The 13,927-nt window shown below is 52.9% G+C and overlaps 1 protein-coding gene across 1 annotated transcript; it reads left to right on the forward strand.

Moving 5' to 3' along the window:
- Positions 1 to 353: 353 nt before the first annotated feature.
- LOC147990114 (uncharacterized) lies at positions 354 to 9,985 on the forward strand. The gene is made up of 2 exons (XM_087537134.1): positions 354 to 1,076; positions 9,896 to 9,985. Exons 1-2 carry the CDS (start codon positions 354 to 356, stop codon positions 9,983 to 9,985), a joined length of 813 nt encoding a protein of 270 aa, XP_087393260.1.
- The last annotated feature ends 3,942 nt before the right edge of the window (positions 9,986 to 13,927 follow it).

Here is a 13,927-nt window from a genome sequence, read left to right on the forward strand (position 1 = left end):
TCACATCAGGTAACACAAAAACCACAAGTCCAAGAGTTGAAAACTCAAGAGCCCTAAGAATAACAAAAACCAAGTAAGAGCATGTTAGAGTAAGTAATAGGCCTAATGGGCCTGGGCTGCCGGTATAGTCCGTTAGTCTTAGGGTTAATTAGAGATAAGGGTCGATTGCTTAGAAGTCAAGTAAACCTCTCTATATAAGAGGAGATGATGTATCCATCTAATCAAGCAAGAATTAAGAAGGAAAGCCCTTCCCTCTTGCCCGGTCGTGGGCAAGAAGGCCCCCGGCCGGCCCTCTCGCGCCCTCCTTCTAGCAATGTCATAATAATTTGGTATCACCTTTCCTGGATTCGATCATGTCCAACCCTCCAGTGAGTTCTTCCCACCCGCCGCCGCCGCACACCTACCCGCCGCCACCAGCGTCTTCATCGGCGCTGCTACCCCACACAGCAGGCGCGCCGGCAGTGGGCGTGCTGGCGTCCTCAGGGGCGATTGCACCCTCTGCCCCGGCGTCGTCCGCCCTCGTCCTCACCCCGGAGCAGAGGACAGCCGCAATCCTAGAATTACAGCAGGCCGTGGCGGGCATCAGGGCCTTCTTTCGTCGGGCCCTATGCGCCCCAGCGGCATCCCCGGCAGCCACATCCTCCGCCGCACACCAGCAACAGCTACCACCGCCGTCGCCGCTCTCGGGAGCGACCACGGCGCCGGTCATCTCATACCACTATGGAATGCCCTATGACGGGACTGCGACGACCTCATTCCCATCAGCGCCGCCGCCATCCCAGGGCGTCCCCATCCATCTGATCAAGTTCCCGCTGTCGTTGTCACCGCTTCCGGATTGGATCGCTACCCGCCACATGTCGGCAGCGGTGAGGCTGCAGGCTGCTGCGCGTGGCCTCCTAGCGCATCGGCGTGTGCAAGAGATGTGTGGTATGCAGCTGCCTCTCCTCCCAGTTGCACTTCGTTGCGCAAAGGACCTCGATCTCGTCCGCTGCGTTGGGTATCTTGGGCATGCGGTTTTCCCCACGGGCGGCGCACATGCTGTTTTCCCCACGGACAGCGACCTCAAGGTCTGCGACTGACGGAGTCCTAGATTAGGGGGTCTCCGGACAGCCGGACTATATCCTATGGTCGGACTGTTGGACTATGAAGATACAAGATTGAAGACTTCGTCCCGTGTCCGGATGGGACTTTCCTTGGCGTGGAAGGCAAGCTAGGCAATACGGATGTGTAGATCTCCTCCCTTGTAACCGACTCTATGTAACCCTAGCCCCCTCCGGTGTCTATATAAACCGGGGGGTTTAGTCCGTAGGACAACATACAATCATACCATAGGCTAGCTTCTAGGGTTTAGCCTCTACGATCTCGTGGTAGATCAACTCTTGTAATACTTATATCATCAAGAACAATCAAGTAGGACGTAGGATATTACCTCCTTCAAGAGGTTCCGAACCTGGGTAAACATCGTGTCCCCTGCCTCCTGTTATCATCCGCCTTAGACGCACAGTTCGAGACCCCCTACCCGAGATCCGCTGATTTTGACACTGACATTGGTGCTTTCATTGAGAGTTCCACTGTGCCGTCACCATAAGGCTTGATGGCTCCTTTGATCATCGGTAGCGATGCGGTCTAGGGTGAGGTTTTCCTCCCCGGACAGATCTTTGTATTCGGCGGCTTCGCACTACGGGCCAATTTTCTTGGCCATCTGGAGCAGATCGAGAGCTACGCCCCTGGCCATCAGGTCAAATTCGGAAACTTAAACTACACTGCCGACATCCGCGGAGACTTGATCTTTGACGGATTCGAGCCCGTGTCAGGTGTGCCGCACAGTCACGACGAGCACGACGTAACTCTGCCGTCAGACAGTGTTCGGGAGATCGCATCTGCAACTACTCCGGCCTTCAATCCGGAGCAAATTGCGCCATCCAAGGACGGAGGGATAGACCCCGCCATGGAAGCCGCACTCTCAGTGGCGATGGAGCCGAATACTGACTTCACCCCTTACGAGAGCCGTGTCGCCAAACCACTGGATTCGTCTCCGGCCACGGACTCCGAACCGCCTGCATCCGTGCCCATTGAATCCGGCTAGGCACCGATCATGGAGTTCACCTCTGCGGATATCTTTTAGCACCTTGGCCGAACTATGTCCGGCTAGAATGGGGTACAGATGACGAAGAAATTCGCTGCCCGCCCACCACCCACTTAGTAGCCATTGTCGACGACTTAACCGACATGCTCAACTTCGACTCCGAAGACATCGACGACATGGACAAAGATGCAGGAGACGAACAGCAACCAGCGCCCACAGGGCGCCGAACAGCCACTTCATCACATGACATTTACATGGTGGATACAACCAAAGAAGGCAATGACGAAGAGACAACGGAGGATGGCCCTCCAAGTAGCAACCCAAGCGCCGACGTCAGCGGCGCCGCTCTAAGTCCCGCCATAGCAAAAACAGCGATAACATTGCAAGAGAAAATAACACTCCAGTCGACTCCAGAGGAAACGACGACCACATTGCCCCGGCGGCAGAGCACGATGAAGCTGCAAGTGGCGAACATAGTACGGATCTGATGTCCGAACACGGCGACGCCGAGTATAAACCTCATCAAACCCCCTTCGGGGAGGAAAACAGTCCAGACGAAGATGCACACATCATCCCGGAAACGCACCTGGAGCAAGAGAACCTTCGCAGAAGGCTTATTGCCACAGCGAGGAGTCTGAAGAAGCAGAAGCAAAGGCTTAAGGCCGCACAAAATGCACTCAACAGCAGGTGGAACAAAGTGCTCGACAACGAAGCAAAGTATGGTGGAAGTTACCACACAAAGAGCTATCCAAAGCGCAAGCTGTTACCTGAATTCGACGACGAGGCCTTAGAGCCCACACAGCCAAAAAATGAAATGGCCAACCGGCCGGATCCACCACCTTGTGACCGCGATAGAGCGGATAACAAATACGCACATAAGTCAACACACGATGAACGTGAGGACTTGCGCCAAAAATCCGGTACGACCAGATCCATCTATGGATCTAGGAAGCGTGCCCCGGCACAAAATCAAAACCAAATACCACAACCATCCGAACGCCACGGTACATCCAAGTACAGGGGTGCCACACACCCCCTATGTTTCACCGATGAGGTGCTGGACCACGAATTCCCAAAAGGATTCAAACCAGTGAACATAGAGGCGTACGACGGGACCTCAGACCCTGGGGTCTGGATTGAGGACTTTATCCTCCGTATCCATATGGCTCGCGGAGACGATCTCCATGCCATTAAATACTTGCCCCTCAAGCTTAAAGGACCAGCTCAGCACTGGCTGAAAAGCCTCCCCGAAAACTCAATTGGAAGTTGGGAGGAGCTCGAGGACGCTTTTCGGGCTAATTTTCAAGGGACCTACGTCCGACCTCCGGATGCAGACGATTTAAGTCATATAATTCAATAGTCCCGAGAGTCCGCCCGAAAGCTTTGGAACAGGTTGCTCACCAAGAAGAACCAAATCGTCGACTGTCCGGACGCCGAAGCCTTAGCAGCTTTCAAACACAGCGTCCGAGATGAATGGCTCGCCAGACACCTCGGCCAAGAAAAACCGAGAACAATGGCAGCCCTAACAAGCCTCATAACCCGCATTTGTGCGGGCGAAGACAGCTGGTTAGCCCGCAGTAGCACCAACGACCCAAGCACATCCGAAGTCAGGGATGGCAACGGAAAACCACGACACAATAAAAACAAGCGTCGAAATAAAGAAGATAGCCCAGATAATACGGCGGTAAACGCCGGATTCAGGGGCTCTCGGCGAAAAAGCCTTTCAGGGGCTCTCGGCCTAAACAAGATTCTTGACAAACTATGTCAGATTCATGGCACCCCCGATAAACCTGCAAATCACACCCACAGAGAATGCTGGGTCTTCAAGCAAGCAGGTAAGCTAAACGTCGAACACAAGGGGGGGAGACACCAAGCGAAGACGAGGACGAATCTCGCCAGCAAAGCACTGGGGGACCGAAAAAATTCCCACCAGAGGTTAAAACAGTCAACATGATCCATGTGACGAAGAGGAGAAGCAAACATGCACTCCGAGACACAGGCGCCATTGAGCCCGTCACCCCTAGGTTCAACCCCTGGTTGGCCTGTCCGATCACTTTTGATCGCGGGGATCACACGACAAGCATCCGGCACGAAGGATTGGCTGCCTTGGTGTTAGACCCAATAATAAACGGATACCATCTCACACGAGTCCTCATGGACGGCAGCAGTGGTCTAAATCTGATATATCAGGACACAGTCCGCAAAATGGGGATAGACCCGACAAAAATAAGCCACTGTACTACTACCTTCAAGGGAGTAATACCAGGCCTAGAGGCCCGCTGAACGGGCTCTCTATTACTAGAGGTTGTATTCGGTTCTTCCGACAACTTCCGAAGCGAAAGGTTAACTTTCTACATCGCTCCATTCCGAAGTGGCTATCAGGCACTACTCGGAAGAGCGGCTTTCGCTCGTTTTAACGCAATCCCGCATTACGCTTCTCTCAAGATTAAGCTGCCCGGTCCACGTGGAACCATCACAGTTAGCGGAAATACTGAGCATGCTCTACGCGTGGAAGAATGTGCGGCGGCTTTAGCCGCCGAGCACTAGACGGCGTCACCAACCAGAAAAAATGACAGGTTGTCAAGACCACGGACACGGTTAGACGAGTTCGGTGCACCACTACGTATACATGAGATTGGTTTGATGATCAAGCCCTCCTAGATGGTACCAGGGGCTTCCCGCGTGTAATCAGGGCCAGTCCGGATCAACTTGACTTATCTTGAATTTTAATGGTTTATTGATAATAACCTATTTTCTGGTACGGCAACTTTCACCTAAGTTCTTCTCTTTTACAGATGACAATCATGCTACACCCGTCCAGGACACGGCACAACGGAGACACAGGCGCAGACGTGCAGCAGGGACCTGCTCAAAGGTTTCTTTTTAGATTAAGACCCTGCATAAACCTTTTTTACTGTCTCTTGTTGTTCACATCCTCCGGATACTCAATACAACCGAGAAGGATGCCAACGTATTGTCATGTGGCCACGTCAGGATATTGCACGTACCTGGACACCCGGGGTCTATTATTAAGGGCATTGTTCAGCCCGGCATATGTTATAAAGACCGAATACCTTAGGGAGTGTTCGGCGTCGCGAGTTTGGCCTTATATGCATCATCTCCGAATCATGTCTTTGGTCAAATGTTGGGTTTGCCTGGCTCCCATGTTTTGGTACCTTACGTTCCGCTATATCGGCTAAGGTAGCACTGGGAGAACTACTGCGATTGTGTCCTGGTTCGTCTGGATGAGCACCTTAGTAGAGAAAGCGGAAAACTGACTGTCATGATATAGCGCGAGACTGGTCAACCTCTTGATGACTCAGCGGAATCTTCGGGATTCCTCCACATTAACGAAGGGCTGTTTCCCGATCATGTACGTACGTGCCCCGTATTCGGATGAGCGCAGAAGTGCCAGGGGCTATATAGTAGCCCCACTGTCAAACTCCTATGGCTAAGTGAAAGTGTTAAAGCAATATAGTCTGATTGCCTCGTTCGCTGCGCTACCACCTCCTTAACGGACCAAGACGTTGGATCGAGTGTGAATACGCGTTTTTTGCGAACACCCACGCATTATATGCGTGGGGGCGGAAGCCGACGACTGCAAACTTTCAGGTTATATACATATATACATAAACGGCCGCACAGGAGGCATCATAATACTTTCAGGCAAAAGTATAAACACAGCCTTGATAACTCAATAAAACATTGTTCTTACAATGGGAGTACATGTCACTAGAACATGATATTCTTCGAGCGCTGAGCCTCTATCGAACGAGCGCCTTCAAGGACTTCTTCAAAGTAGTGCTCGGCAGCCACTCGGCCCACTACCGAACCCTGTGTTGCAACAGTGGTGGCCTCCATCTCTGCCCAGTATGTCTTGACACAGGCAAAGGCCATCCGCGCACCCTCTATGCACGTCGACCTCTTCATAGCATCGATGTGCGGCACAACACCAATGAATTGTTGCACTAAACTAAAGTAACTATTCGGCCTTGGCCCTCCCGGCCACAGATGATCCACAACGGACCTCATGGAGAGTTCGGACAACCTATGGAGCTCGGCCCACTCGGCCATTTGCTCATTCAATAGCAGCGGACGCACTGGAGGATGGAACTGTGACCAGAACAGCTTTTCCACTTCGCGATCTCTTTGATCCTTGAAGTACTCGGCCGCATCAGCAGCACTTGCCGCCAAATCCACATAGGCGTCCGCAGAACTCCATAGTTGATCAAGAGGAGCATACTTCGGATCTCCGAACTTAGTCCGCAACAAGAAGGGCTTCCCAGCCACGATATCCGCAGCTTGATGCAGCTCTTCCTTTGCCGCTCTGATTTTAGAACAGGCTTCCTTGGCTACTACCATGGCCTTTTCCAGGTCTGTCGCCCTCGCTCAGCTTCCTTTCTCAAGAAGCTGGTGACGGTTAGCGGCATCTTTCAACTCAATGGCCATCTTGGCTATCCTTTCCTTGTTCTGGCGATGCGCGGACTGTTCGGCCCGCAGCTCTTCGACTGCCTTTAGAGCAGCCACATCGCTATTCCTTGCTTGTTCCTTGGCTCGGGCAAGCTCTGCCGGAAGGGTCTCCACGGTGGCAGCTCCATCTGCAGTCACAACATATTAAAGATACTGGCATCATGCTCCTCTTACTATGCGTTGATCACCGGAGAAATCACTTACTCGGTGCCTTGTCAAGCCGCTTGTTGACAAGCACGATGTCGGCATTTGCCGCATCAAGTTGCCACTTTAGTTCGACAGACCCATCAGTCCGGCTAGCCACCGAAGCTTCAGCCACCTGCACATAAAGGCGGTCTTTTTATTACCTGGGACTATGATCCTCTGTTTGCCGCTATTTTCGATGACAATCAGAGTCTCAGGGGCTACTATCTGCATAGGGCACACCTAACGTGTGCGGTACTGTAAAAACCATACACTATTTCACGTACCTCAAAGCCTTTCAGTAGACTCATAAAAGCTTCATGCAATCCGCTTTCAGTGGACGAAATCATTTCAACTATTGTACTTATTAGCGTACGATGCGCTTCTGAGATGGCTGCTTGCTCCAGAAGATCCTTCAGTACGTCCGACCACACACTATATGGTCACGGACTCTTTCTGTTGCTCTCTTTAGGAGCCGAATACTGAGGACTCTGGGTGGCCAAGGGATTACCCCCTGGCCTTGGCGGATCAGAAGAAACCCTCCGCGATGACACTTCAGGGTCGCCCGCCTCATGAGGCGGGGTCGCAGGGGGAGGTGTTTTGCTCTCCATCATCTCCGGAAGAAGATCCCCCGAATACGAACTCAGTCGAGAAGGGCTACGACCCGAACTACAAGATATAAGCTTCGGTTATTGTCTTCAGAAGTAAGGTAGGATATTTTCACTACTAAGTACTTTTCGATTACTTACAGCTCGATAGAGGGCTGATTCCCTTGCGGACACTGTGCGGCAAGGGTACCCCCGGGGCAGGACCCTCTGGCGAAGATTTCTTCCCTCGTTTGGAAACCTCTATTTCTGGATCTTCAGAGGTGGTCCTCTTCCTTCCTCGGGGAGAGGGAATGCCAGATTCTTCTCCCTAGTTATCCTCCTTCGCGGAGGCGCTCATTCCTCCGGTTGGGACGAGTAGTGAGTGAGGCTCGCTTTCGGCCTCTTTATCCCCCCCCCCTTTATCTTCCTTCGAGGGCACCTGATAAGGCGCCGGCTCCAGCATTCTATCTAGTACTAGATTGGCCAAGCCCTCGGGAAGGGGGGCCGGACACCTGATCATCTTCACCTTTGTTATACAGTCCTGGTTAAAGAGCGACTTTTCAGAATGATGTTATGATAAATACGAGAAACAGTGTGTTCGACCATGGGATTACTTACTTGGGTATCCGGGCGATTACAACTCAGACCCGCATCCTCAGTGGTGTCCGGACACTTTATTTGTGATCCGAAGAACAACTTGTACATCTGCTCGAGCGTCATGCCAAGGAAGTGCTGGATGATTCGCGGTCCCTCCGGGTTGAACTCCCACAAATGGAGAGGTCTACGTTTGCAAGGCGGGACCTGGTGAACTAGCATGACCTGCATCACCATGACCAGGCTGACGTCTCTCTCAATGAGATCTTGGATACGACTCTGCAATATCGGCACATCCTTTACTGGACCCCAGTTTAGTCCCTCGCTGATCCATGACGTCAGTTGTGGTGGGGGGGCCGAGCGAAAGGCATGGGTGGCTACCCACTTGGCACTCCGGGGAGCTGTGATATAAAACCACTCCTGCTGCCACAAACTGGACACCTCTGGGAAGGAACCCTCTAGCCATGAAGCATCAGCGCTTTTGCTTATTGCGGCACCTCCGCACTCTGCGTGCCGCCCCTCGGTCATCTTCGGCTTCACATTGAAGGTCTTGAGCCACAGGCCGAAGTGAGGGGTGATGCGAAGGAAGGCCTCACATACGACGATGAATGACGAGATGTGAAGGAGGGAATCCGGGGCCAGATCATGGAAATCCAGCCCATAATAGAACATGAGCCCCCTAACAAAGGGATTTAGAGCGAGGCCTGGTCCTCGGAGGAAGTGAGAGATGAACACAACACTCTTGATGGGTTCGGGAGTGGGGATGACCTGTCCCCGGGCGGGCAGCCTGTGCGAAATTTCGGCGGTCAGATATCTCGCCTCTCTCAGCTTCTTGATGTCCTCCTCTGTGACAGAGGAAGGCATCCACCGACCTTGGAGGTTGGGTCCGGACATGGTTGAAGGTCCGAAGTGCCTGACCTAAGCCTGGGGTGTTGGAACTCGAGGCGGGGGAAGGATTCGATTGAGCGCGAGAGGAAAAAGGGACATGTCTTGGCCTCTTTAGAAAGAGGGTGAATAGCAAGCGTCCTCCCCGCGTCCGTTTTGGACTCGCCTAAAATCGAGGAGTCATGCCAACGGGCACGAGTGGGTTACCCACGTCTGTATTGATGAGAATCCCGTAATAAGGGGGACACGATCTCTGCTTCGACAAAACGTGTCAAGAAAACCGCCTCGCGATATGTGCGGTGCTGGTTGAGAAAAACGATTCGAATAATGACCAAGCCATGACATAACGTTGTGCTGTCGAAACGCGTCAGCAGATTAGATTTGTGGAAATATTATTCTCTCTACAGTGGTATGTGGAAATTATTTTGCAGGGCCGGACACTATCCTTGTGTTCAAAATCTTCCATGGAGTATTCGGAGGAGGAACCCGCCTTGCAATGCCGAAGACAAAACTGCGCGCCGGACTCATCGTCATTGAAGCCTGGTTCAGGGGCTACTGAGGGAGTCCTGGATTAGGGAGGGTCTCCAGACAGCCGGACTGTTGGACTATGAAGATACAAGATTGAAGACTTCGTCCCGTGTCTGGATGGGACTTTCCTTGGCGTGGAAGGCAAGCTAGGCAATACGGATGTGTAGATCTCCTCCCTTGTAACCGACTCTGTGTAACCCTAGCCCCCTCCAGTGTCTATATAAATCGGGGGGTTTAGTCCGCAGGACAACATACAATCATACCATAGGCTAGCTTCTAGGGTTTAGCCTCTACGATCTCGTGGTAGATCAATTCTTGTAATACTCATATCATCAAGAACAATCAAGCAAGACGTAGGGTATTAACTCCTTCAAGAGGGCCTGAACCTGGGTAAACATCGTGTCCCCTGCTTCCTATTACCATCCGCCTTAGACGCACAGTTCGGGACCCCCTACCCGAGATCCATCGGTTTTGAGACCGACAGCAACATCGGCGGTTGGGGGGCGCACCCCTCCTCGCCTTTCTCCATCGAATGCCCTCCACTCTTCTCTATGTGGTGCAGACCAACAGCCGTCCGGCGGGGAGAAGGCATGGTGTCATCGACAGGAACGCACGGCGTAGCACCACTGCATTCCGCCGCCGGTCGCTATGAGGGTGCCTCTGCTGGTCGCTCTTGCGACCACTTCCAGGTGGCCATACACATTCACTCCTTTTGTCCAGATGGTGTCCATGTGATCCAGGTGGTTGTACACGTGCACGTCCGACGTGCGGATGGTGTCCACTTTATGTTCAGGGGTCCAAAATAAAGCGTCCTAGTCCATTTCAGGTTGAGAGTAATAAAACAAGCCGAGATGTAAAAGGCTTGTTTTTAGGTGTTACGTTTGTGTTGCGTCAAGTCATGGTTATAAGTTGGTTAGGTTGCAGCTCAAGGAGAAGTTGCATGTCCAGGTGGGGTGTAGTGTTAGAGTAAGCAATAGGCCTAATGGGCCTGGGCTGGTGGTATAGCCCGTTAGTCTTAGGGTTAATTAGAGATAAGGGTCACTTGCTTAGGAGTCAAGTAAACCTCTCTATATAAGGGGAGGAGATGTATCAATCTAATCAAGCAAGAATTAAGAAGGAAATCCCTTCCCTCTTGCCCGACCGTGGGCAAAAAGGCCCCCGGTCGGCCCTCTCGCGCCCTCCTTCTAGCAGCGCCATGACAGAGCATCTTCAACTGGGCCCTACTTCCCTCCTATATGTTTGGAATGACATCCAGGACACCGTTCGGATCAAGTAACTGAAGGAAATATGCCCTAGAGGCAATAATAAAGTTGTTATTTATATGTCCTTATATCATGATAAATGTTTATTATTCATGCTAGAATTGTATTAATCGGAAACTTAGTACATGTGTGAATACATAGACAAACAGAGTGTCACTAGTTTGCCTCTACTTGACTAGCTCGTTGAATCAATGATGGTTATGTTTCCTAACCATAGACATAAGTTGTCATCTGATTAATGGTATCACATCATTAGAGAATGATGTGATTGACTTGACCCATCCGTTAGCTTAGCATGATGATCGTTTAGTTTGTTACTATTGCTTTCTCCATAACTATACATGTTCCTATGACTATGAGATCATGCAACTCGCGAATACTGGAGGAACACTTTGTGTGCTACCAAACGTCACAACATAACTGGGTGATTATAAAGGTGCTCTACAGGTGTCTCCGATGGTGTTTGTTGAGTTGGCCTGAATCAATATTAGATTTGTCACTCCGATTGTCAGAGAGATATCTCTGGGCCCTCTCGGTAATGTACATCACAATAAGACTTGCAAGCAATGTAGCTAATGAGTTAGTTACGGGATGTAGCATTACGTAACGAGTAAAGAGACTTGCCGGTAACGAGATTGAACTAGGTATTGAGATACTGACGATCGAATCTTGGGCAAGTAACATACCGATGACAAAAGGAACAAAGTATACCATTATGCGGTTTGACCGATAAAGATCTTCGTAGAATATGTAGGAGCCAATATCAGCATCCAGGTTCCGCTATTGGTTATTGACTGGAGACGAGTCTCGGTCATGTCTACATAGTTCTCGAACCCGTAGGGTCCGCACGCTTAACGGTCGGTGACGATCGGTAATATGAGTTTATGTGTTTTGATGTACCGAAGGTAGTTCGGAGTCCCTGATATGATCACGGACATGACGACGACTCTCGAAATGGTCGAGACATAAAGATCGATATATTGGATGACTATGTTTGAACTTCAGAAAGGTTCTGGGCAAGTTCGGACAAATACCGGAGCACCGGGGGGTTACCGGACCCCCGGGGGAGTGTAATGGGCCTATTGGGCCTTAGTGGAGAAGAGGAGGGGCAGCCAGGTCAGGCCGCACGCCCCCCTTCCCTCTAGTCCGAATTGGAGAAGGAGGGGGGCGGCGCCCCCCTTTCCTTCCCCCTTTGTCGGTGTACAAAAAGAGGGGTACACTTTTTGTACCCCTATAACTATGCACGGGCAGTCTGAGCCATGGGCACCACCACACCAAGCAAGGCAAGGGAGGTGAGCCAGGGTAAGACCGAAGCTCAAGAGAACTAGAACGACGCCAAGGCCAAGACCACGAAGAGCAAAGGGGACGAAGCGGATCTTGCCGGGAGACAGTTCTAGCAGCCCCAGCAAGACCCTTGCCGCGGCGACTCATCCCACACCTACGGAGCAAATCACCCTTGAGTCCACTGCCCCCATGGGGCAAGGATTCGGGAAACATCCCCGTGGTGGCATGCAGATCTTTGTAAAGACATTCAAGATCAGATACGCACTGAGGAGACGACAACCCTTGGCGGGATCCCAGCCGAGGAAGACCACAAGGCCCTCGGCAAGCGCCTTGCCGGGGATGACAGCAGGCGCCTCGGCAAGACCCTTGTCGGGGCCCCGGCAAGGCCCTTCCCGAGGATACCCGTGGGGCCACCATCAGGCCCACGCCGACTAAACCTCCACCACCGCGTTCATGCAGCTGCCGACCCAACCAGCTGGGCAGGCACCTGCGTGGCGGTATGCAGATCTTCGTGAAGACCCACCACTGCGCCACCTCAGCTGCATGCCTACCTACGTGGCATCTCAGGCATCGCTGGCCAGGGCGCGTGTCGACACAAGAAGGAGCGGCGACGGACGAGACAGATCTCTCCCCCGTCCCCGATAAAGCAAGGACACCTAAGCAAGACGCGTTAAATGCGCCTTGTCATGTAATGCAAGGGATAACCTCGCATCACTGTACCCTTTCCACCTCCTGTGTGCCACTGTGGCAACCCCTTTTTTCTATAAAAGGAGGCCCGAGGCGACCAGGAGGAGGATTCGGCTTTTTGGAGCTCCTCACGCCCCATAGCTAACTCAAGAACACAGATATACAATCCACCAAAGCAGGAGTAGGGTTTTACGCATCCTCGCGGCCCGAACCTGGATAAACGAACCGTGTGCTACCTGTTAGATCCGTTCTTCTCATGACCCCGCGCCCCGCTAAGCACAGTAGGGATTCTTGTGATCCCATAGGTGTCGTTCCCACCGACATCTTTGGCGCGCCAGGTAGGGGGCGCAATTGTGAGGATCGGCTTTAGCAGTTAGTTCGGCGCTTCTTCATCATCATGGCGCCCAAGAAGAAGACGACGGTGGCGGTTGGCAAGTCGAAAGTCGGACAACCCATCCCGACGTGGGCAAGCAGCGGACCGGTCGCAGAGAGGACCCGGGGCGCTGCTCACGAACACCAACACCATCCCAGCAGCCGAAGTTTGGGAGGCGGCAATGTTTGTGCGCCTGGTAACGGGCCACACGTCGCCAAATCCAAAGGCGGAGCCAAGTCCTTCGCGGGTGGAGCGGGGCCTTCCAAGGTCATTGCCGCCCCACCCGAAGGTGACGCAAGGGCCTCCATGACTCCCATGCCGGCTCCAACAGTGTGCTCCTCCCAGGCAGCGCGCGACGAACGGCGTAGTCGCGCCGAAGATCCCGGGCGTCACCGCGGGAAGAGCCCCGAGCGCCATGCCCGGGACGTAGAAGACCTGCCCACTCGCTGAGGTGCTGGTGAAAACGGCATCCGACCGTGGGGTTGTGATAGAGCTCCTTCTGGCATGGTCAGGAGTCGAAGCGCGTCGCGATCCGTGCAGGTTTCGCAGCCACCGACGCCAGCAGAGGCCCTGGCGCGCACAGTTGCTCCTCGACTTTCCTCCCACTACGGGGAAACTCGACGAATGGAGAGCCACTATCCGAAACCTTGTTGCGGTGGCCAACAAATACGAACCAAGTCTGGTGGGGCCCCCGGGTCGACGCTCCGATGGAGTCCTGCGGACCAATGGCGGAAAAGCCGGCGGCGCCGCGACCACGGTGCATTCACCTCTTCCCCATCTGGTACCGCGGACGCCGGCTCGTCGCGACGTCGCGGGCGACGCCATCTTCATAGCATCGTCTGACCCACGGACCCACTGTGACCAGCTCCAAGTTCTTTGGGAACGAGCCCATGAAGACGCTTGAACCACTATCGAGCGCCGGCGCGGAGCGCGCCACCAGTCAGACAGGCAAGCAGGGCCTACTGTGAACCACCCGGCCCCGAAGAGC

The sequence above is a fragment of the Triticum urartu genome, chromosome 1A (assembly GCF_056163025.1).
Source record: "Triticum urartu cultivar PI428250 chromosome 1A, HENAU_Tu73, whole genome shotgun sequence".
In the NCBI taxonomy this organism is placed as follows: domain Eukaryota; kingdom Viridiplantae; phylum Streptophyta; class Magnoliopsida; order Poales; family Poaceae; genus Triticum; species Triticum urartu.

Bases quoted from the DNA above. Each gene is read 5' to 3' on its own strand.
- LOC147990114 (XM_087537134.1), top strand. From the start codon at position 354: ATGTCCAACCCTCCAGTGAGTTCTTCCCACCCGCCGCCGCCGCACACC. The intron at 1,077-9,895 runs TGACGGAGTCCT...TATGTGGTGCAG, and splicing joins GCGACCTCAAGGTCTGCGAC to ACCAACAGCCGTCCGGCGGG.